The sequence below is a fragment of the Dermacentor andersoni genome, chromosome 4 (assembly GCF_023375885.2).
Source record: "Dermacentor andersoni chromosome 4, qqDerAnde1_hic_scaffold, whole genome shotgun sequence".
NCBI lineage: Eukaryota > Metazoa > Arthropoda > Arachnida > Ixodida > Ixodidae > Dermacentor > Dermacentor andersoni.
Genome location: NC_092817.1, coordinates 124,341,740 through 124,365,559, shown reverse-complemented (window position 1 = coordinate 124,365,559; position 23,820 = coordinate 124,341,740). Strand labels below are relative to the sequence as shown.

At 43.6% G+C, this 23,820-nt stretch overlaps 1 protein-coding gene across 5 annotated transcripts in view; it reads left to right on the top strand.

Annotated features, from left to right (window-relative positions):
- The window catches only part of Pfk (ATP-dependent 6-phosphofructokinase), a 141,033-nt gene that overhangs the window by 7,935 nt on the left and 109,278 nt on the right, over positions 1–23,820 (top strand). For all 5 annotated transcript variants that reach the window (XR_007600803.3, XM_050184684.3, XM_050184687.3 and 2 more), the window contains exons 3-6: positions 5,347–5,536; positions 13,224–13,389; positions 18,538–18,582; positions 22,225–22,333. Coding sequence is in view for 4 of the 5 variants with exons in the window: in XM_050184684.3 (XP_050040641.2) it covers positions 5,347–5,536; positions 13,224–13,389; positions 18,538–18,582; positions 22,225–22,333 (510 nt within the window). In the remaining variant the exon portion in view is untranslated. The remainder of the gene's footprint in view (positions 1–5,346; positions 5,537–13,223; positions 13,390–18,537; positions 18,583–22,224; positions 22,334–23,820) is intronic.

The following is a 23,820-nucleotide window of genomic DNA, read 5'->3' as shown; positions in this document are numbered from 1 at the left end:
TACACCAACTTGCCATGGCTTCGGGAATTTTGAGTCTGCTCAAATCTAGTTAATCATTGACCAGTAAAGATGGACTACATTGTATTCTAAAGGAGGCAAAGACAACTTGGCAAATTTCGAAAGCTTCGAATGCACCACAGCAGCACGCATATAAGAAAATATTTTGAAATTCGTGATGTGTACACTGTCGTACTGGTGTTGGGGTTTCGGCTTGTAATTTTAAGAACTCTAAGCCTTGCCTTTATTTTATTTTCTGGTAATCAACCTCTTTCCACACGTTTTATTAGAATGATGTTTCGAAGGAAGACTTTATTAGTCTAAACTAGTAACATAATGTTCCTCCTTAGCAAGCGCAGGTAGTGAATATTCTAGAGATGAAATTAAAAGCAAAGTTGCACTAATTGTGTAGTGCATAAAAGTGACAACCATGTTAGGCCTGTTTGAGTAGGAGAATTGCTGTAAAGTGGAGGCGCTGCACAGGCTGTCTTTTTTGGGGCCTGGCCCAGTTTGGCCTGTTAGCCTTTGAGCCTAAATGATGCATGGCGCAGTTCGCGGTTATTGTGACTACACCAGCCGCATCAAGAGTACGTCTTTGCTAGTAACAGATTTGACTGTGTCAGGTTTTTTAATGTAGCTTTTGTGACAAAGTAAAACGGAAAGAAAAACTTGCACCCTTTGTTCCTTATGCGCGTGTGGTACTGGGATATATGAACTCCCATGCTATATTTGCCTATATTTGAACGACAATATGTAGTGAGGAACCGGGTAACCATTCCAGTGCACATCGCCATTCATTTCAGCTCACTATTTAATTTGGAAGAATAATTGCAATGCACCATGCTAGAATTTGAGGCAGTAAAATTGATGGGAATGTAAATTGAAATGTACTGGTCCATTGGCTTACAGAATTCCGCAATACATTGCTACTAGAAGCTCTTCCAGCTTCATTATATATAAGCAGGGGTCACTTAGAGGTCATATATTGCCACCATATTGTCATATGCATCAAGGAATTTTTTATGAATTCATTTGGCTTCACTTTATTGGTGTCCATTTTTAGGTCAGCCATTCAAGTGTCTGTGTTTCGTAATTGTGAACAAATTTCGGCCTTCTACTTTTGTTTTAAAATGTAGGATGTTAAATACAGTGCACATGCTGCGTAGACAGCACAGCTTCTTTTTTCTTCTTCTTCGAGTTAAGGTGTAATACTTCTTCATTCCCACTAATTCCCAGTGAACTTATGCAGTGCCAGAAAGAATGAACACAAGGCTATGAACACATGGGCTATGTCAGTTAACATGCCAAAACTTGTTTTCATTTTTTAAATTAATTGAGAGGTTCAACTTTTCTGCATTCTGTTTTATTTTTAACATCCTCTTTACCAACTTTGCCAGATTCTGCAGCATCCGTGTTGGTTTGAAGTATTTATCTAAGAAAACTTGAAAGTCTGGATTCAGTTATGTTGGACTAACTATGCCATAAACTACAGCACATTACTTAACTCGCTCAAACAAGGAACGAAAGAGATAATGGAAACCAGCAGTGCATTGCACCTCGCCTGAGCATGCAGCATAATTTGGGAATGTATATATTCCAGAATTTATTTGGTGTTACGTTAGTGAATTATTTAATTGCTCTAAGAAACTATTTAAAATTTGTTTTATTTTAATGCTTGCTTTAAATGATCATGGCTAAAGTGGCAATGCAATTTGGCAAAAAATTCACTGCTCCCAAAAGTCTAAATATTTTGCGCCGAAACAAAAGATCGTCTGATGACTCTACTTGAAGCACGGCTTTAAGCATGTCTACTGTTCTCGAAACTCGTCATCATTTTATTTAGACTCTGTGACGTCTTGCCATTCTTAAAATTCATTCTTCTCCACACCTCCCCACTGAGCATATCAGTCGGCTAACGCCGAGTGCGGAGTGCCCTTCTTGACAGGCTGGGCCACTGTCAAACTCATCGTGCCACCTGTACTTGAACGCTGGGTCATTTGTCTCTCGTCAGAGTGCGAAGCTCACCTCAAGGAATCCAAGGTCCTAATTACCTGCGAACTATGTTGACCAGAGTTTCCCAGTGTCACGAAGATAGAAAAATTATGGCTCAGGTGGCCGGCCACTGGTACTGCTTTGCCATAGCGCCACTGAAGTGCACTAATTGGTGGAGTGTACTGCTACTGTGTTATGGCTGGCCTGCCCCTGCCCTCCCGTAGGTCGACATCCGTCACTGACCCTAAATTCTGTAAGGACAGCAATTTTGATGGTTGAGAGTTACATTTATACCATGACTGGACCTATTACATGCTTGACTGAAACTCGGGCCCTACTCGAGCCCGAATTTCCTCGGTCCATGTCAAAACTTGCTTACCAGGGGTGGGCTGGGTATGAGCTTTCACGTAAGCCTAATGTCATGCAGTGCCCTAGTGTAGACGAAAAAGAAACAGTCAAGGGCGGCAAGTTATTAGATTAGGTGATTAGATTAGGACACTTGCAAATCTCTGGGAGAGGCTTTCATCTTGCAGTGGACTTTAGCAGGCTGGCAACGATGATAATGAAGATAACAGGGGAATCGTTGCCGGCGACAATCATGCACCTTAGGGCCTGGTTGATGGAGTTATCACAATTTGCCTCCGTCAATGATCTCGTAGTACTCATTAATCCTCGATCCCAACCTTCACTTATATCTCACAGTGCTCCCAGCTGGACTGAAGGCACATTCTATAGCATCTCATGCTCTTGCCTCCTACAGATATGAATGCATGGTTCGTTAGTGATTCCAGAATGCTGACCGTCAGAACATTCAATTCTCCTGTTTCTTTCAAAATACGCCTTATAGAACAGAAGAAAATCTGGAATCGCTCTCAAGTTCCGATTGCTTCCAATTGGTTCAACAGGCTCTACTTCATTGAAAGGAAGCTCCGTAATTTCTCAATATAATTTCGATATATTCTGTTACTATTCCTCTCCATTGCCGGCGAGGTGTCAGCCACACCTTCAATTGTAAGTCTCCAAAACTCACCATTAAGTCCCCCGCTAAGGAATATTATTATTCATATACCTTTATATCTCCCTTTTCATCTGATGTGTCAGCATAGGCATATGCCGACGATGCAGCTGTTGTCATTTCCGTGACCAACCGATTGGATCTAGGAGCGAGGGCATGCAGGGTACTCAATGTTATCTTTCTTCGGCTGGGTGTGTCATACAAAAGTCACCATCAGCGCAGAAAAATCATGCTTCCTAGGGTTCCCCAATAGCCATGCCAATGATTCAACCTGAATTCACAACACCACTGTTTGTTTAAATGGTGTCGCCTTGAAATGCTAGCAAGAAAATTAGGCTGACCAAATACCTGCTGTCACTTCACATAAGTTGGGCTTTCTAATTTTTGGGCAGTGGTGCACTGAAACGCAGCACATGGTTTGTACAATATGCAGGTCTCTTTTTTTTTACAGATTACAACATGTTCGAGCTATTGGGTCATTGCATTTCTTCTTGTTCCACAGCTGTCTGAGTCTTCTGAAGGGACACCATTCACAACTGAGAAGAAGTCTCTTTTATACTATACCTCTGTTGACATCAATTGCCTTTTCTTAATTAGTTAGTAGTTCAGAGTACCCTTTTCCAGTTATATGTGAAATACAATTGCTCTTGCTACTGCCAAAAGACCTTGTGCTGACAATTTCCGCACATTTAAATAGCTTGCTACTACATGGGCACATGCATTATAAAGTTATGTGAGGGAACTAAGAGCACATGTAGCTCACAACTGTAGTCAAATGCTACAGTCGACCAGGGCTGATTAGATATATATGAGAGCTAAGGGTGAGGAAAGAGTGATAGGTGTTCAATCCGAATGGAGTGCACTCGTAGGTAGTAGATTGTGATTAGAAGCGATTGTGAACAGTTTAAAATGTACACCAAAGCAGGGGGAAGAAGCCAAGAAAGCTTCACACTAATATAAAAATTCTCGACCAAATTTTTTTTATTAGTACTTGTAATGAACATCTAAAGTACTAGCGGGCAAAATCATGAATTCTTTATTCCCAGGTAGATGTGTTTCTAGCCTATTTCATTGGCTCTCAAAGGTAATGCAGTAAATAATTTATGCAGTCAGATGCTTCTTCTACTTCCCTTACGGGAGTGGGGGACTGGAGTGCTGTGCATAGTGACTCCATTCCATTCTCACTCCCAGTTCGCTCAAGAGGACATTGTTTTTTATTGATGTAGACTAGACATTGAATTGCTTTCGAAGATTTTTGAAAATGCATTACTGTATATCTCCAGTTGACATCCACCTTTTATATCATATACATCACCTGCTTGGTGGCCAGCATTTCTGACCTCTGTTTTCTTCAAAGGTTACTTCCATGCAGTGCCCACTCCTCACCATCACAGGTGCCTTCCACACAACTCATGCGGAATGCACCTATAATTCTGAGTCGAGCACTTGTTCGGTCTCCTCTCTTGTCTAGTCTTATTTTCTGGCTTGGTATTTGGCTCTGAACATATACCAACTAGCACGGCAGTTCGTTGACTATATTTCATGTGCTTTTAGAACTAGGTACTTTCTTTCATTACAATAAAATGAACACATAATACCTGGGTAGTTAACAGTAAATTAGGTGTCTTGCTTCATATTGCACAGTATGGGCAACAAGTGCAGGCAACATTAAGAATCCAATGACAAAAAAAGAGAAAAAAACTAGGAGTGTAACATGTAAAGTGTAAAGTGTAAAGTGTAAAGCATTTCATAGGTGCGCAGCACACCATGAAGCCTGTACGTATTTTCACCCCTAGATACATGGCACATCGTTTTGGTAATAATCTTTTCTGAAGTTTATAAACGTGCAAAAGAAAATGTTCTAGAGTAGTTTTACACAGCCGGTAGCCAAGGGAACTTGTATTTTTCTCTGAAAGCATCATGTGTTTTTCAACCAGAAGCATGCAAATGTTTTCTTTTCGAACCTGTTTGAACCTGAATTAACCGATTCAGGAAGCTTCGAACTGGTTAGAAAAAAAAGTTTGAGCCCAAGCCAAACTCGAAAAGATTTTGGTTCGACACCCTGCTGTCCACATTTTTTTTTCTGTTTCCCATGCCTTCTAAGAGGAACCATTTAGCCCACTGTTAACCCTTGTAGAATTGTACTTTATTCACTCTGCACCGCCCCCCCACCCGCCCAGTAATACCCTTGCAAAAGGGCATTTAAAAGGGTACCTTAAAATGTGTTCTAAAGGAAAGACGATGTCTACGAAATAGCCACCTTGTGTCTTTGTGAAATTTCGCTCGCAGCGTGAGTGAAATCAACCCGAGTGTTGCATCTAGCTCAATTCCTCTGCTTGCAGGGTGGCACAGTGATCGGCAGTGCCCGATGCAAGGAATTTCGTGAACGTCCGGGCCGCCTGAAGGCCGCCAAAAACTTGGTCCAGCACAGGATCACAAACCTCGTTGTGATTGGCGGTGACGGTTCCTTGACTGGAGCTAACCTGTTCCGCCAAGAGTGGTCTTCCCTGCTCGATGAGCTGCTCCAGAATGGTATGTGCTTACTTGCCAAAATTTTGATTCTAGGTACATGTCCCGATGGTCTAGATGTGAGTTCTGATCTCCTGTGAAGCTGCCCAGGCTCTTCCTGCCAGCAATCTTAATGGGTGTTTCATTAACGGAGTACAACTGCTGTCGTGTAGCTCTGTGTATGATCTTTTATCGTTTAGTCTTCAGGCAGAAGGCATGAAAAATAACATGGCAGAAAGAAGAGATAGAGACAGCGCTGATCTTCAAATGAAGTATTTTATTTTACGATCATGCACGTGGCAAAAAAAGGGGAAGGAAACAAACCACCACTTAATCTGTCTCACAACCATTTAGCATGACAGGTGGCCTAGCGACACACAGTTGACCCAACCTGTGTGCAAGAAAATGGTTCCTCAATCTTGCGTGCTGCCTTGTCTTTCGACCTAGAAAGTGCTCTAGTATGGTCAATCCCCACCCTTATGAAATTCACAGGACACAAAAAAGGCTTGTTGGAATCGATATTTGGATGTGAAATTAGTAGTACAGGGCTTGCCTGGGGGTAAAGTAATGAGACTGCCTGCCGCGCGGCACTGCAGTCGCCAGTAGCGTGCTCTTCAGAGACAGGATTTGTAGTGGGGATTCTAAGCTAAGTAACGCGCTGGGCAGCAGTCGCGTCCAAACTCTGATGCAGTGAGGATCTGAAAGGGTTCAAAAGCTGTTTTTTCGAGTTTTCGTCACGGCAGAAAATGTCAAAATTGTAGCATTTGCTGGAGCAGTGGCATGTGATTAAATTTTGCTTTCACCTGGGAAAAACTGCTTCTGAGACACTTGACTGGGCCTCGTCAAGGGCCCAGGTTTTCCAGTGGTTCAGTGAGTTCAAGAACAGATGGAAAACCGTTGAAGACATGGAGGGATCTGGACTCCCTTCATCGAGTGGTTTGGATGAAAACATGGCCAAATTAAAAAATCTCCTGCACTCCAACTGTCGTTTGAGTTTCAGATTAATTGTCAAAGACCTGAACATGTACAAAACAATGGTTAACGAAATTATTTTTGAAAACTTGAACATGCAGAAGGTTTGTTCGAAATTCATGCCAAAAGTGTTGAGTGATGAACAAAAACGACGACGAGCTGACGTTTCCCATGAGATGTTGGTGCAGTTAGAAAGTGAATGGGACTTTTTATATGGCATAATAACAGGCGACAAACCGTGTTCCAGTACGGCTCCGAAACCAAGCGCAAAAGTAAGTTTGGAGTGGCACGCCGCACCCCAAGAAAGCGAGAATGTCAAAGTTCAAGGTAAATACAATGTTCATTGCCTTTTTTGATAAGCATGGGGTGGCCCACAAAGAATTTGTACCTCCGGTACGGACTCTCAACGTCGTGTTATACAAAGAAGTCCTTGAGCACCTTCACGGAGCAGTCACGACCGGAGATTGCCGATGATAACACTCCAGCCCACACCACTTTCATTGCGACCGCCTACCTGGCCTGGATAGGCATTGCAGCCTTGCCGCACCCACCGCACAGCCATGATGCAAGCCCAGCACACTTCTTCCTGCTCCCAAAGCTCAAGAGAAGCCTGAAAGATTGCCGTTTTGACAATGTTCTCGCCATCCAATGGGCTGTCACAGAGTTTGTGAAAGTGTTTACGGCAGCTGACTTCAATGGAGTCTTTGCAGCATGGGAATCGCGTCGGCAGCGGTCTATCAACGCCCAAAAAGACTATTTTGAAGAATTTTAATAATATGTATCGATCGAATCAATAAACTCTTTTTACCAGACCCAGTTTCATTACTTTACAGAGAAACTCTGTACGGTTACCAACCAATTTTTTTAGGCACATGATTATTTGGATTTGCTTGATTATTCAGACTTCCTTACAGCATCGCTACCTACTACGCAGAGAAAATCTATAACGGTGACCGAAATTTTGGATGTCGCACAGTAACAGCGTTAAATTTTGCAGACTAATGTGCATGTGATGTCACAAACATGGTGCCCATGAATAAGGTTGCCGCCATTCAGACTGTTTCCCATGCCCTTACGTTTGTTGTAAGGTGATTCCTCTGCTTTCGGAATGCTGTGCAGCGGCTGTGAAAACAATCGACTCGGTGTCAAACCGCGACTTTGGTCTCAAGCTCCAACAAAGGGGTGCTAGTTAGGCCTAGCAGATGAATGCGGGGCTGGGGAGTGTGGGCAGGATGCCAAAATGTAGTTCAATGCTCCCTTTCCTTCTGCAACTTGAGGTTTGTCTAATAATACGTGCCTAGTTTTCGAAAGAAGGAAATTTCTACTTTCTGCCCGAAGTCGCCATACTGCTGTCAAGAGAACAAGAACACGCATGCAACTTCAGCGCAAAACCAACAAAGCATGAACGGGCGCTGTCATGTGGTCTTGTACAAGTTCTATCTGGCTGCAGCTTGGAAGAAATAACAGGTGGTCACTTCAGCCAATGGCAAAGGAGGGCCAGCCTTATCTCAATCGGCATTGAGCAATGGTGGCTTCCACGCTATTTAGGCAGTGCAGTGAGATTCAGATATTGGCAGCAGGTTCCGGTGGTGCTAAACCATGATTTAGACTTCATGGATGTCTTTCTATGTTCCAAAATATATGAGGTTTTTTTACTGTGTTTCCTTAAGATAAAGAATTCTCAAGCTCAGCACTACAGTCGAACCCACTTATAACAATATTCACACGCCATGAAAATTCCATTGTTATTACCAATAATTGTTATAACCGGGTTGCATGAAGAAAGTCAACGTAGGGGATAGCAGAGTAGTTGTGAGAAAACTGTAATGGTGGGAAGGCCAGTGTCTCTCCCCACCATCTTCCTCCATCTGGCTGCTCATTGTGTTCACTCTTTTAACTGTTTAACTCTGCTATCTAGCGTGCTCCGATCGCGTGTAACAAGCCGCGGCTGTCGGCATTCAAGTACAGCACTGCTATAACAACTGCAAAGAGGGATTACAGGCAGCAAGCGACATGTGAGCTCCTACAAGGCGTCACATTGGTGACGCCAAAAGGGGCCTTTTAAATAAAGGCGAGAATGTTGTCATGGCAGCTTGTCAGCTTGAGCAATCCAGAACAAACGCTGGGGTGAGATTGCCCAAAGCATCTCACCAGTTCTCACTGGCTTGCACGAGAAAACCCAATTCCGTCAGACTTGCGTTTTGTGAAGCTTGCCAACATCCTTCTCCAAGGCATCCAGGTCTCCCACGTAGTGCACTGGAAGGTCCCTCACAAAAATGATGCTTCGGAGGGACTTAATCATCTGCAGGGCCTGCTGTGAGGACAGCCTTGAGGCTGCCCTACCACATCATTGTTGCCGTCGTCACTATCCGATGCAAGCGCGTTCACAACAATCGTCTCATCAGTTAGAAGGACTTCGTTTCTAAATCTGTGACAGCATGCTTTCTTTTCACCTGCAACATTGTGCATTGTTGATGATCAGCGGTCAGATCAGCCATCTTCCGTTTCGCCGATGAGTCAAACGAGGCTGAGAAACCACGTGGCCAGGAACGACTTCGATGCAACCAACAAAGACGAGCCTGGGCGACTTAATCTGTTGGCAGAAATGCACAGAATGAGGGGCCTGCCATGGGCCAGTGAGCAATTTGGTATCAACGCAGCCATACACAGCACAGTTGACAGCGTTCCATTCATGTTTCGGAGGGGGGCGTGGAAGGTGGAAAGGAAACAGGAGAGAGGCACGTGAGGCTGGCAGTGCGGAGAAGGCTGGAAAATGAGCGTGCAGCAGCCGTTGTGGCATCTGGTGATGGTGCAGTGGCCCGACTTCTTTTTTTTTTCCCAAGGACTTCGCTTGTCATTACCTTTCAGCATGGAACCCAGCAGCCAGACTTCATTGTTATAACCGATAATGCAGTATGGGAGCATTGTAGTAAGCGGGTTATTTCGCCATAGAAAACATGCAAAAGTTGACGGTGCAGTCGCTTCTAATTGTTATGACCGACATATTGTTAAAACCGGTATCATTATAAGTGGGTTTGGCTACTTCTTAAAATTTCATTGAAGCTGCACGGCACATGAAAAAGGGTTCGTTGTGGCAGGAATTTACCTCTACGGGTAATCGAAAATGCTTCGTTGTAGTGGAAATCTTGTTGAAGCAACGTTCATTGTAGTGAAGTTCTGTTGTATCTGGAAGCACCTGGGCACAGCTGCATTCTTTACAGTGCAGAGACAGATTAGATGACCACAGGCCCTCCAGGGAAGCTTTATGACCTATTTACGTATTATTCAGCCTGCACCTAGTCTGGCCAATGTTAGTATTTCCTGCACGAAAGAGGAAAATTTGCTCAGGTCGGACACTTGTGTTGGAACTATGAGAATGTGAAGCTTTCGAGCCGTTTCTGCGGACGTTGCATGACATGGTTTTCTACCTAGTGCTGACGTTTTCTTTTGGCTTTCCACTTCTTCGGAGGTCTACCTAGGCATCTCCAATATCCTTGTCTCACCACCACTCAGATTTACACCACAAGATTGCATGCAAACACTTCCATCTGAGCACATTGCTTCGTGTGATTGATGCATTGGTGCTTGAGTCCACGTGTTTGACTTGGAATTTTGCTCGATGTATACATTGTGTGTGCTGTGTTCAAGAGGCACTGGGCTTCTTTGTGAACTCATTGCATAGTTTGATTGATCTGTTTATGCTTGAGTTTTTCAAGCGAAGCTTGTATTGCCTCACCTGCATTGGCGTTGGTGTTGGCGTTGCCATATGAAAAAACTCAAGCTGCGCTAAAATAAAAATTGCTTGTCGCACTGCAGATTCGAAACACCGACCTCCGGGTTGCGAGATCACCACGCTATACGATTAAGCCACTGTCTGTTCACCATAAGCACCCTTTAAAGCGAGGTTTTATATGCATGAAGATGTAGACGCAGCGGAAGGCGTCCCCTCCCTCCGGAGGAGGGAAAGGGTGTGATTATGTGTTAGCTCGCTTTGTGCCCGCTGTTTCCTGCCAGTTTAGGCCTGGCAGTCAGATAGGGAGGCTGCGTTTGGTTCATTCTGCTGAAGAGCAGGCTGTGTGAAGGAATGGCAGTGCCGTCACCGTGGCAGTGCAGGGCCACGTGTCATGTGTTCGGCCGAAGAACAGGCAGCATTTCATGAATCCCTTCGGTAATTGCTCGAGAAAGGGCTTCTCATCCACGTGCCGACCTCGCCGTGACGGAGTGCAAAGCCGAGGCGTTACGACAACGAAGAACTGCAAATCCTGAGCTTCGCTTGCATCTCCCTTCACAGTAGTGGAAGGGCAGTCAAACTTTTTTAAGCATGAACTGCTTTTAGCTCCCATTGTCAGCAACCTTCAAGGGACCTTGAGCCAAAATCCTGAGCCGCTATCCGGGCATTCAAGATGAGACTGGAACGAGAACATCCGGGCCTCGTTGCGAGAACAAAAGAAGATCGTCCGGGCAACCAGTCAAAACTTAAGAGAAAGCTTTAGCTCAGGCCCAACTCCGACGCGGCCTATTCAAATACATGTAAAATACAAAAACGCTTTTTTGAGATAACCCCTGCTCTGATTTTAATGAAATTTGTTGTATTTGAGAGACAAAGTTACATTCTGGTGACTGTTCAAAGTGGAATTTCGATTCAGGGCCCGAGTTTTATGAAATGCATTTTCAAAAATTCAAAAGTTTGCAAAAAAATAGACGCAGAAAGTTTATAAATTAATAGCTCTGCATCAAAAACAGATATCGCTGTTCTGTAAACGGCATCCATTAGATCATTCAAAGCGGACAAATTCGATATGTAAATTTATATCTTATGTGAATTTATTACGTTGTGTACAAGGGTTCTGCAAAAGCTGTATTTCCATATTACTCAATTTCTCTTTATTCATGTGTAACATATCAATTTTGTCCGCTTTAGATGTACTATCAAATGCAATTAACAGAATTATGATATAATCTTTGCTTGCCGAGTTAGAGAGTTGTAAACTTGATAGCTTTGCTTTCTGAACATTTTTTTATTTTTGCCAATATATAATAAAAAATTGACGATTGAAATAGAAAATTGGAAACATACAGTCACTAGATTGTAAGTTTTTCTTTTAAATGCAACAAACCTGATCAAATTTGGTGCAGTGGTGGCCGAGAAAAACGAATTCTCCTTTACATGTATTTAGATAGGAGTACCCTAGCTAAAGCTTCCTCTTAAGAAAATGCCTCACATGCGTTAGTTACTGCACAAACAAGTTACAAAAGATATTGCTTCCAAGTTCTTCCTAAAGTTTGTTCACAATATCACTCAAGCTATATCTTCTAGTGTGCTGAAGTTTTGTTTGTCATTTCCAATAGCAACGTGCAAAAGGCAGACACAGGTCACTATACATTTTATTGTCTTCTTTTGGCACTGAGACAGGCTTGCCTGTGCTATTTTCAACACCACCGGTCCGTGAGTTCCGCAGCGCATCCGGCACGCCGCGGATGGCTGTTTGGACAAGATGAGACTTGCAGTGAGGTTCTGTCTGCGACAGGAAACAATTGAGTCCATACGGACCAGTGCACAGTATGGCATGGTGTGGTGGGCTATGCCATAGCAAACATGCACTACACCCATTTTAAGATTGTGGCTAATATCGTCTCCAACCAGTTTGCTTTGCCGGTAGCCATTTCATGCTTACATCTACTCTCGATTACGGGAGAGCCAGCATTTTTTGTATGCGCTGTACTCAAGATGCACCAGACCACCACCAAGAAAACATGGTAGAGTATTTAAAGAAGGCTTCGCATTGATATCACAGACAACACCCGTCTCCCGAGCTACCATTCTAACAAGGTGCTTAATGCTGCACCCATGCCGGTCATGCGTGCCACCCGCAACCCTTCTGCTCACAGCAGTTTCTGTCATATTATTTTTCCCACTGCTCACCTCACGAATGGAATAGCAATTCACCCAGCAAACCATCCTTCTGTATTCCATCCAGGCTGGGCGTTGTAATCCATTGTATTCTGGCTGGAACGGAGGAGTTATTAACCTATTTCGAGCTGAAGCAAAAGTATGAATGACAACATGAATACACAAGGCACAGTACTGTTAGGTAAGGATTGAGTTAACGTAGATGGTTAGATTAGGCTGCCTAATCACACTAGTAGTGTGCAAAATGAAATGTTATTATCTTTGCTCCTATCTCACTTAACGAGGGCAAATAAGAACTTGTAAAAGCCATACACCAAACTAGCGCCTAATAATGCCTCTGTATTTCTGTTGAGCTTGCTCTCAACAATGCTCATCTCAAGAAGAAACTAAGGTACTAAATGGCGTGTTATTTATATTTTGTATTTTATTCAGGAACACCTCCAAAGGCCCATCGAGGGGGGGGGTGGGGGGCGAGTTATGATAGGGTTTTATTGTCTGTGTTAGGAGTACTGCATTAAACATGGTATGTGTGTATTAGTTCAATTGAGTTTTCAGCATGATACAATTATCATAAACTTTAATAATGAAGTGTATGAATGTAGAATTGCATTGCACATACAGAACATTGCTCGCAGCTTTCATACTTTGCTGACAGGACCACATCTGCATTTCTTACTTTTCTTTCACATCAGCACATCTTTTCTGCCTACTTTAACCAGTGTATTTGGCTTCCTCCTGGTATGCTGTTCACTTAGATCTGGGCTGGTAATACCTGCTGTGCTCATACCTAAAACCTTTCTTTTTTTTTCGTTGGTTTGACTTTTGTAGGCAATATCACCCAGGATCAGAGGACCAGTTGCAGTCACCTCAACATTGTGGGCATGGTTGGTTCTATCGACAATGATTTCTGCGGCACCGACATGACGATTGGAACTGACTCAGCGCTCCATCGCATCATGGAATCCGTCGATGCTATTTCCACCACTGCATCGAGGTGAGCTCTTGCTTTGTGTTCGTGATCAATGCACTGTGTGTAGCAATGGCTTTTGCAACTTTTGTAACCTCTCATTGTCTCCAGATTTAATGTTTCCTCACTTTATTTGCAAATTGTTCGTGCTGCTGCTTTGAGCGCATTGACGCTGAACAGGCTTTAATATTTGTACTGGAGCTGAGCAAAGCAATTCTATTGAATGATCGACAGTGTGCTTTCTTCAGCTTAGTTAAAGTATAATGGCACAAATTAGTTAAGGCATAAATCAGTATGCAATAGAACCTTGTTGATACGATCCCATTAAGTACGATTTCCTGGCGCCAACGTAAGCAATCGAGAGCACAAGATGACCCAATAGAGTTACGCTTATCTTTTACCGATTCATACGTTCCCGGAAAACACTATTTCTTGTCACCAACATTTAGTACATTGCCAAACTGCAACCGTATGATATGATTTCCAGCCATTAGATCCCGTGTAAACAAGAAAATGCACAAGGCACGTGCGATTGACAACAGTATATAGCCACCTGCCGCATCAGATTTCCCGCGGTACTCGCCCGCCAATTTTGTGTGAAAATGCCAGCGTGCACTCAGTTCCTTATTCCGGTACCAGCAAATCTCCTCCCACATTGTCGCATGCTGCATTCACTGCTCTCGGCACCGAACCTATGGCATTAAGCATCTTCACCTATCTGTTTTACAGCGCACAGGCTGGAGTGCCTTTGGTACCGTACTGCATGCTTTAGTTATTGATAATCCAAACGCGCCGCCGTTCCCTGCTGCAGGCAGCGCGATGTGAGCACCACGTTTCATTTCAGTGACATCTGGTGTCACCACCGGCTCTATTTAGTTTTGGTTTTCTGTTGCCATCTCTTAAAACACTATGCAATACGAAAACAAAGTGTCTCCAGTCGCCGAAGCCCACCAGCTCGACGCTGTCTGGGTTGTCGGACGATCCCACCGCTGTCAACCAGATGTCGAAGTCGTCGGACGATCTCGCTGCTGCCACCATTTGAAGGAGTTTACGGTCGTAGAGAGGAACTCGGTGAACAGGATTTATTTACATTATTTACATCTTAGACAAGACATACATCGACAGTCTAGCGTGACTCCCAAATTGAGCACGCAAGACGACGCATAAAGCAAACAGCTTACGAGCACACAGCTCACTAGTACATTTCGAGCACGACGACGAGCACGACAACGAGCATGCAGCTCACGAGTACGTTTCTAGCACGACAACGAGCACACTAGCAGGCGACAATCGCTACTTATAAGCACTTGGTCCCCCCTTGATTCCAAGCGGACGGAAACATTCGTCCAGTCATCGTTCGACGTCACCGTTCGACGTCACCGTAGACCAGCCCTTTTGGATGAGGATGAGTGCTGTTGGAGGAGGATGACTCACATACACGTGCCGCACATACACACAGGGGTAATGGTCCGGAGCCGACGTCAGAGGGGCTTCGTAGAACTCTGAGCCGTTCCGGGTAGCACATTGTCTTGCGTCTTGGTCGGAACGCGGGAAGGAGCCCCTGTCGACGTTCCCGCGGCAACTCCCCCACTCATAGCAGAACAGGGCGGCGTTGTCGTGTTGCGCACAAAGCCTGCTTCGTCGAACTCCTTCACTAGTAATGGCGACAAGGCTAGAGCGTAACGGTGGCGGTATCAGCACAAAGCCTGCTTCGTCAAACTCCTTCACTTGCAACGGCGACGAGGCTAGAGGTTGGCGGCGGCGTTCCAAGATGAGGTTACCACCGCTGGCGTAAATGGCTGGCAAACTTGCACTGCAGCTGGCCGTTCTTAACAATGCACATCGGCGTCTCGTGCCTCGTGCGCAATGATTCGTGCAACGCTTTGCATTACGTAGATGTCAACTACAGTTGAGGCTTTGAAATTTTTTAGTTGTTTCGAATCTTATGTTTGCTGAGCATGTTTCTTCTCACATTTTCTTTTTTCAATATGTATGAACGAGGTTCTACTGTAATTGCACCTAATTGACTTCGTTTATTAACTCTTTCACCTAATATGCGTTGCTGTTTTCAAGAGACATTGAATAAATCGAAATTGTTAGATTACTTTCCTAGAAGCATGATAGTGTTTGTTTTAAATAACGAATAACCTAAATCTCTGTCAGTCGGGGAAATTTAGTGTTACATTGAGCAAAAGTCTGTCGCATAACAGGCTGTCTTTCAGAGACTTTCACATGAGAAAGTGCATTGACACTCTTTGCAGAGTGCAGTCGACAGCAAACCTTCACTTCACCCAGCTCCTCCAAAGTGCATAGCCTCGACAACACCCATTGTAAATATCAGTGAGAACAACAAAAACAAAATTTTGGTATTTTTGCACACACATTATTTCAACTGTGTTCATTAACTGTCTTCTGTTTGTGCTTTCAGTGCTCAATATCAGCGAGTGCCACTATTGCGTCTATCATGCAGTTGTCCTCTACCTTATGTTACTGCACCAAATTATGAAATAGCTGATATGTGCAATCGCGTAGTTGTTGTAGCAGTCTTTGTAAAAGCCACTTAATGTGTTTGTTTTTCCCCCTTTTCGTAATAAAAATGCGATGTCAGTTGCCCATTTCACAGCACTGTGCATTTGTGCAGCCAAGTGCATTTTATACCACGCATTCGCCTCCTCGATCAATTCCGAATGACGCTTCATTTACATGTGCGTGTGTGTGTTGCATAAAAAAGCTGAAATGGCACTCAGTCGAGGGAAGTGCACTCCCTCCAAATGACGCTGAATTTGTCTGACTCGCATGTGAGCTGGAGAGAAAATTGCATCTGGAGAACCTGCAGCATTCTTCAGCTAGTCAAATCATCCACAATGAACAGTTCATGTAGCTGTGCCTTGAAGTCACAATATGCCAGGTCCTGTTAATTACTGCAAACATAGTAGCATTAACCCTTGTGGGGTTCTCACTTGTGCTCTTGGGACAAAAGGATGACAACACAGTAGTGCAAACAATCGCAAGGGCATTTATTGCACCTTTCATAGATCGATGCCTGCTAGCCAAGTTGCTATCCACAAAACATGGCAATGGGCGCGCAACAAATCGTGGAAGTCTGACTCACCGCGACCATATAGTGAGCGAATATGTTCGCCCCATGCTGGACACCAACGCCTGGTCGTTCGCGCGTACGGTCACGCGAATGGTGGTGTGTTCAAACGATCGTGTTTGTCCGTTTCGGGGTAGGCTTCGTGAGACAGTCTCACGGATGCATGGATCAGCGCACGCGCAGAACGCCCGCGCAGCATGCCGACCCTGAACCAAAGAGGAAGAGCCTTCTCTTTTTTGCGCCCAAGTAACCCCACCGTTAGGTGGCATTAGCAAAGCAACCCTTGCGCCATATCTCGTACTACCCTTCAAGCATACCGACTGCCGCACTAAAGCCACACGGCAAAGTCGGAGAACAGGAGATGGGAGCTTTGCAAGAAAACAACATATCAGGGGACACGGGAGGGTTGCGCATCCCCACACCCTCTGAGAGCCAAGTTTTCTCGCCACATGTGACCCCCCCCCCCGAGGAATAATTTTTTGTTGGTGTAGATTTTAAATTATTCAGGCTGACCTATTGCAAAAAAAAATTTACCAGTTTTTTTTTTTGTGGCCGTAAAATGACAAAAATATTTTCCGTAAGTAAACACACATTGTTTATTCATGAATACAGATAGGCTTTCATAAGTACTTATAGTAAGAATAAAGATGTAGATTCACTGAAATAGATGTATTCCGATTTGGTATTTGAGTATTATTCTGCATAGGAGGAAGGGCCGCTCAACTCACTTGCAGCATAGCAACTAGCATGCACGCCCATAATGTAATCAAACTGTATACATGCGCACACGCAAGAAAACTCAATGGTTGTGTGCCTGTCAGAAACCTTCAGTAATCCTTCATTTCATCACTAACGAGGGGCAATCAGTTTTCGCAAGCCGCATCTTGAGCGAAATAATGCAGGCAGGGCAGCATCGTTTGTATATGGCGGCATTTTTTTGTATATAACAGCACCCACCTGCGAACATATGTAATCGCACACCTGTGAGCAACAGATGCACGGGCATCTAGTGGTGACCCTTTGAGGGGTTTGAAACCAGATAGACATCAGTTTTAGGAGTGCAGTGAACGGAAACAGCCTGCGAGACGGAACCAATTCTAACCACTTTGCACCATTGCACACGTGGATGTGCAAGCAGTCGCTTAAATGCAGGCGTAAAAAAGCCATGGAATGAAAACCAAGAGACTACAGAGAAAAAAAAAGTTCATTGTATCTACACAGGGTGGCAGCACTCGCTGGGCAACAAACCATTGAAAAATATGCGTGTTTTTCAAACATACAGGTGGCGTCGTAAATATACAACATCAACCATTTTGGACTTCTTCATGGCACCGTATATTTACGGCATCGATGCTCACAGGGTTAAAGGATAGTCCCGACGAGTTCTTCTTTAGGACAATTCCGAAAGATTAGCCAAACTCAATATCTCTCTCTCTTTCTTTTCAAGTTGACATGAAGTGTAATTATTCTGGCGACAACCTTAGAATTCAGTACAAGCTCCTTTTACAAAGATGCGCTGCAACTCTGCACTTCAAGATGTACTAGCTCTGAAGGAATGGTAATGTTTCTTTATTCATAAGAATGTACCTGCCATAGTGGCTCAGTTGCAATGGTGTTGCGCTGCTGAGCACAATCAGCCGTGGCAGCCACATTCTAGTGGGGGAAGAATGCAAGAATGCTTGTTTGCCGTGCTTTGTGAGGACGTTAAAGAACCACGGGTGGCCAAATCAAAACTAATCCCAAGCCCTCCACTTCGACATCCTTTATGACCCACTGTGCAGTTGAAAGACATTAAACCCCACAATTTAACTTATAAGAATGCGCACCACACTACAATTGCAAAGCCACAATATAAAAACAAATCGTAAATATCCGTAGGTCATGAATTAGCTGTTTTTCAACTTTCTTGCATTCAAAATAGAAGGAACGTTGTTTTTTGGCCTCTGCGTCAACACCTTGTTTGTCTGCACGTGGAATTACATTCAAATATGCAAAGCTGTAAACGTCTAGCTGAATGCAGGTACATTACACTGCTCTTCATAGAGTGTACTGTCATTTCTTGTTTTTTCGCTGTCTAGCCATCAGAGGACCTTCATCCTTGAAGTAATGGGAAGACACTGTGGGTAAGTTTTAGATGGCTGTGGTTGCTGTCGAGGCCTGCATTTGTAGTGTAGGGGGGTACGCACTCACGTCATCGAGGCTGCCGTATTATTGTAGAGCCACCACGGTGAAAAGCTCCACTTTACCTTGATCCCCAAATCTCCAGCAGCACAGCAGAAGCTGTGACTAGGACAATGAAATGGAGCAGTAGTGCTACGTAATGTTGCCTGAATACCCCCTTTGTCAACTTGCAGCCAAGCTGGCTTTTCTTTGAAGCTTTGAAGTCTCATGTTGTCAACACATTCTCGCAGAGTACGTGAAATGCTCCGCATGCTTAATACAGTAAAACCTTGCTAAAAGTAATAGTGCCTTCGAGTGATAGATCTAGAGCAGGATTCTTTGCTTCGAGGCAGCAAATGCAGTTACTGCTGGCCGATCTGCAGGAGGTTTGTACTTTCCTCTGATCATTGCGGATCAACTTGCTCCACGCTAGACCGCTCTCACTTGCTTCACGACTGAGGTGTGAACTTGGGCAAAAATTGGAATGGGAAGCATTTATCAATCCCATTTTCATGTAAAACAATATGGAACATTGTGCTCATTGTTAGATGGCAACTTTAGTTGCCATGGAAACGTACAGAGTGGAAGTCGGGCACCATTTCCAGAATTTTTTTGTGTGATGTGTGCGCAATGACATCTCATATGATCAGCCATGGAGCATTCTTGCTGTCTGCTTGCAGTCTCAGGTTGATGAAATCCGAGTACTCGCTCCAGGATTTCGGCGGCCGTTCTAGATCACCAGTCGAAAGCACCATAAGTTGAAGGAAGAACTGGAGTTGCTTTGTCATAACTATCACTTGATTATATCACCGTTGCTACCCTAACAACCAATATTTCCCATGATAGAATGTGTAAGCGCGACTGAACAAGGACATAGAAAAAAACAGATACAGAGACAGCGTTGGTCTCTATATGTGTTTTTTTCTACGTCCTCATTCAGTTGTGCGTACACATTCTATCATGGATTCAAACCAAGTAGCCCACCAACGTGTTTCAACCATTATGCCCACTGGGGGAGGCCAGCACTGGGCAAGCTGATGCCAATGTAACCGCTCATTGTGCACTGCTGAAGAATCACGAGAAAAATGAAGGAAAGAGTGAACATGTGTTAATTTATTCTTCTGGCATAAACAGTTTATTCTTGCGGCTTGTTCTACTTGCTGTGCCACTTAACTGCAGCTTTAATGAAAGTTTTTGCTCTGTTAAAATGAGAATAAATGGATGGGTTTCTACAAAAAATTTTTTACGATTCTTCCTTTATATATCCATTAGTTTGTTGTAACCTGTTCAATTGTAACAAGGCTTAACTTTAGTATTTTTGTTATCCTCTAGTGGATGTACTCATTATGGCCTTTTCATTTCGGTAGTGTTCTTGTTGAAGGAATATCCCCGTGCTACTTCGGGCAAGTTTACACTCATTGCGTATTTGTCAGTGGACTTTAGTGCAAGATTTCTTATTTGTGAAATCTGTTGCAACAGTACTAAGGTGATATGCAGGTGTCTACTCGCAGATAGTTGAAGTCATACGCATATTTAATACTTTCGTGCAAGAGACCTCATTGCATCATTAGCTTTATTTGGAACGCTTGGGTGTGTCAAAAAGCGAAGTGTGCCCTGACAAATGGGCGAATGCCAAAAGAATGCACTGATAAACACAACTCTATGATCACCATGTTCTTGCTGCGCTGTCCTTGAGAGGGTGTAGTTGATATCGGCTAAGTCGGCCACAATGCTTACTCTAGCATTGACCTGTATGAATTCTTGTATGCTTTTGGCACTCAATAAGAACCCGCATTTCTGAAAAGGAATACTACCATAAGAGTCTAGAGTCATTTTTGAAGTTTGCAGAATGCTGCTATGTGTACTTTACTAAGTTCCTTTTAGCTGTGGTTCATTTTATGCAGAGCAGAAAGTCTGTGGCGTCAACCAGAAAATTATTGAACATAAATGCCCCTTTCCGGGTGGAACACTATCGAACCTTTTGACGCACTGTCCAGTTGCAAGGGTGCCCCCCCCCCGATTTATGCACTCAGTGAAGTTCTATTCAGACATGGGAATTAAGAAGCGTGCCTTATCGTTGAGGTAAGGCATACCATTACCTAATAGTGGCAGCAAGTGCTTATGTCGGCCCTCAGTTATCTTGCATAAAGAGTAATTGTCATGCATAAGCAGTTATCTTCAGTAAATGCCCACACACATCCACGATTGATGTGTTGGCCCTGCCATGCAAACTTTCAATTGATAATCCGCATTTCAGTTGTTATTCTCTTTCTTCTGTGTTTGTGTTTTCTATGCTTGCTCTTTCGTACCATCACTCTAAACCATGGTGCAAGATACATACTGTTTAGGTAAGGACACTTGCAAGGCACAATCAGCCAAATAAAGTACCAGTGGCGCACACCCGTCAGTCCTCTGACGATAGCAACCATCTTTTGGTCGAGCGGCTCAACTTCAAGACGTGAAAGGTTTTATCTCCTGCTGCTATAGCAGCCGGCACTTTACGGGAAATCTGAATTCACTGATAGACGGGGGCTCCTACTGCAAACGGAGTACCTTTTTCTCTCCGCCACTGGCCTACTTCGCTACACAGCTCAGTCATTTTGAATTTCCCACAGTGGGGCGGTTGCTATAGCAACAAGCAGTAACACGTTTTCAGTCTTAAAGTTGCGTTGTCCCGCCGATAGATAGTCGGTGCTGTCAGAGGACAGACGGGTGTGACCCGTTGCTACATTACCTGGTTGATGGGGCCTTGCGAGCAAGCCATGCAGTGTCCCCATCTAACGAGTATATATTTTTTGCACCGTGGCCTAGATGATGAGCAAAATGATAACATGGTAAAAGCGGGAGCCAACGTTTCAACAAGTGGAGTGGACTTGTCATTGTAAAGGCACACAATAGATGTAGGTAGGGTTCTCTTAAGGGGGAGAGGGGATAAGGCAGGTGAGTACGGCAACAACCCAAGGTGCATTAGCGGCGAGGCTGTAGAATTGAGAATAAAGGAGTGCTGTGCACAAGGGTGGTGACATGGCCATGTGTCAGCCGGCGTGTCAATGGCCGGGTGCACAGCATCCCTCTATTATCGGCTTCGCTGGAGCTCGTGGGTTATTGTGTCTCTGAAAGAGATAATAAAAGGAGCGGAAGAAAATGGTGCTCGTGAAAAAAAAAAAGGAAAAATCGGGAAATTGAATAAATATATAAATAAAAGAAAAAGGGAAAGAAAAGGAGGTGAGAAAACACTAAGCAGCCAAACTAAGCATTGTTGCCTATAGCTTGGAATTTAGCATAGCGAATTGATTCTGAAGCTCCCTTTTTTCCTGACATCATAACATCAGGACAAAATTTGAAATGCATCATGGATGACACTCCAGGGTTTTTGGGGATGTGTTATAAATTGGAAATGTGCATATGATAGTCGAAGCCACCTGGTGGCTTACTGACTGTCATGTTCTGTTGCTGTGCACATGATCGGGGGTTCCGCCTGCCGGTACATTGATTTTGGTGCACATTAAAAAAACTCAAGGGGTTGATACTAACCGAAAGCCCTCCGTTAAATTTCTTTAATGCTGTGTTGTCTTTTTGTGCATTTTTATGCTTCATAAAACAAGGTACCTGGCTGTTGTGGCTGCCTTGGCCAGTGAAGCCGACTTTGTGTTCTATCCCGAGTGCCCACCAGACAGTGATTGGCCTAATATCCTCTGCAGCAAGCTGCTTCAGGTGAACTTTCATTCCTTGCCTCTCAGTATAGCAGGGTTGAACTTCAGAGGTATATTCTGAGCATAGGTCGGCATACTCACTTATGAGCTCTCTGATTCATACTTGCTCCATTCTGTGTTCACAATGAGCATTGGACAGAGTCAGTCAGTCCGGTCGGTCGGTCGGTCTGATAAATGTTTGAAAGGTTTAGTGTTTCACAATGTCATTTCTACATTAGTTTTCTCTTTGGACGCATGGAAAGTGGGCACTCTCTTAATTCAGGGTTTTCTTAGACTCGAACAAATACAGCCAAATGTATAGGCTGCACATTCTGGCGTTTTTTCTGCTTCTTGTTTAATTCAGCCCATTAGATAATTCGATCAATTTTGTTGGTTCCGTCATGGTCTAATTAAGTCGACTGTATATACACTTGCTGTGTTCCTGTGCCGACCTATGGTTCTAAGGTTCAAGAAATTGTTCAGTTTGTGTGTTCACGGTAAAGGAAATAGAAAATTGTTAATTTGGATACAGTTTCCTTGATAATACCTGCCTCACATCAATTTTTTCACATGCAAAATTGCAATGCGCATACTGTGGGCTTCGTGCTACTGCCGCATACAGCACGTGCACATCACAAATGGTAGCGCGTTGGGGCACGATGGGAACAGTGCTGCTCTAGCCGCCACGCACTGCCAGAGTAATTTTTACTAGGACAGAATAGTTGCAGTGATGCAAGAACCTGTTTTCTTTATGAAAACGTCATGAATGTTTATCATTCAAGTCACAGCAGAATGTGGCCATAAATGTGGGCCTAAAACCTCATTAGTAATGCCATTTGTGCATTCAGATAGAGTGCACAGCATTGGAAGCTGATTGGTCAGTAGGTTTGCTAGCACTCGTCATGACTCCTTTCTAATGTTAAGCGCAGAGGTAAAACTGCCATCCTTTTCCTTCTTTATTTTTTTTGGGCCTACTGCATGTGCAGTTGGCCACAAAAGTTACAAGACATGACATCTGCAAGGAAGCTGAATTCACAACTTTCACAGAATTCACAGGCACTTACTAATATTATCTAGTGTGCCTTGATGTGAATGTATAACGAAGCAATTCCATTTTCTCCAGATCAGTATTGTTTATAAGTTTTCTTTTTTATTATCTACCTAATCTACAAACAGTGTATTTGTATTATGCTTTATTATCTATCATTCTGTGCTTATTGTCTCACTTTAACTTGTCCTATATACCATGTATTTATATTTAATCTGTATTACCGAAGTTTCCAGTTTTCTTTGTATAATTATTTTTTGTTGCCGTAATATGTTTTTTTTTATTTGTCGCTCACATTATTTTTACATTGTACCATGCATTGTTATCTGATTAGTATCTGTGTTTTCCTTTCTCCTTTCTTGCATACTTATCTGTATTTATTAGCCCCTCCCCTCTGTAATGTTTCATTGTAAGCCCTGAGGGTACTATAAATAAATACATAAATAAATAATGCTTGGGCA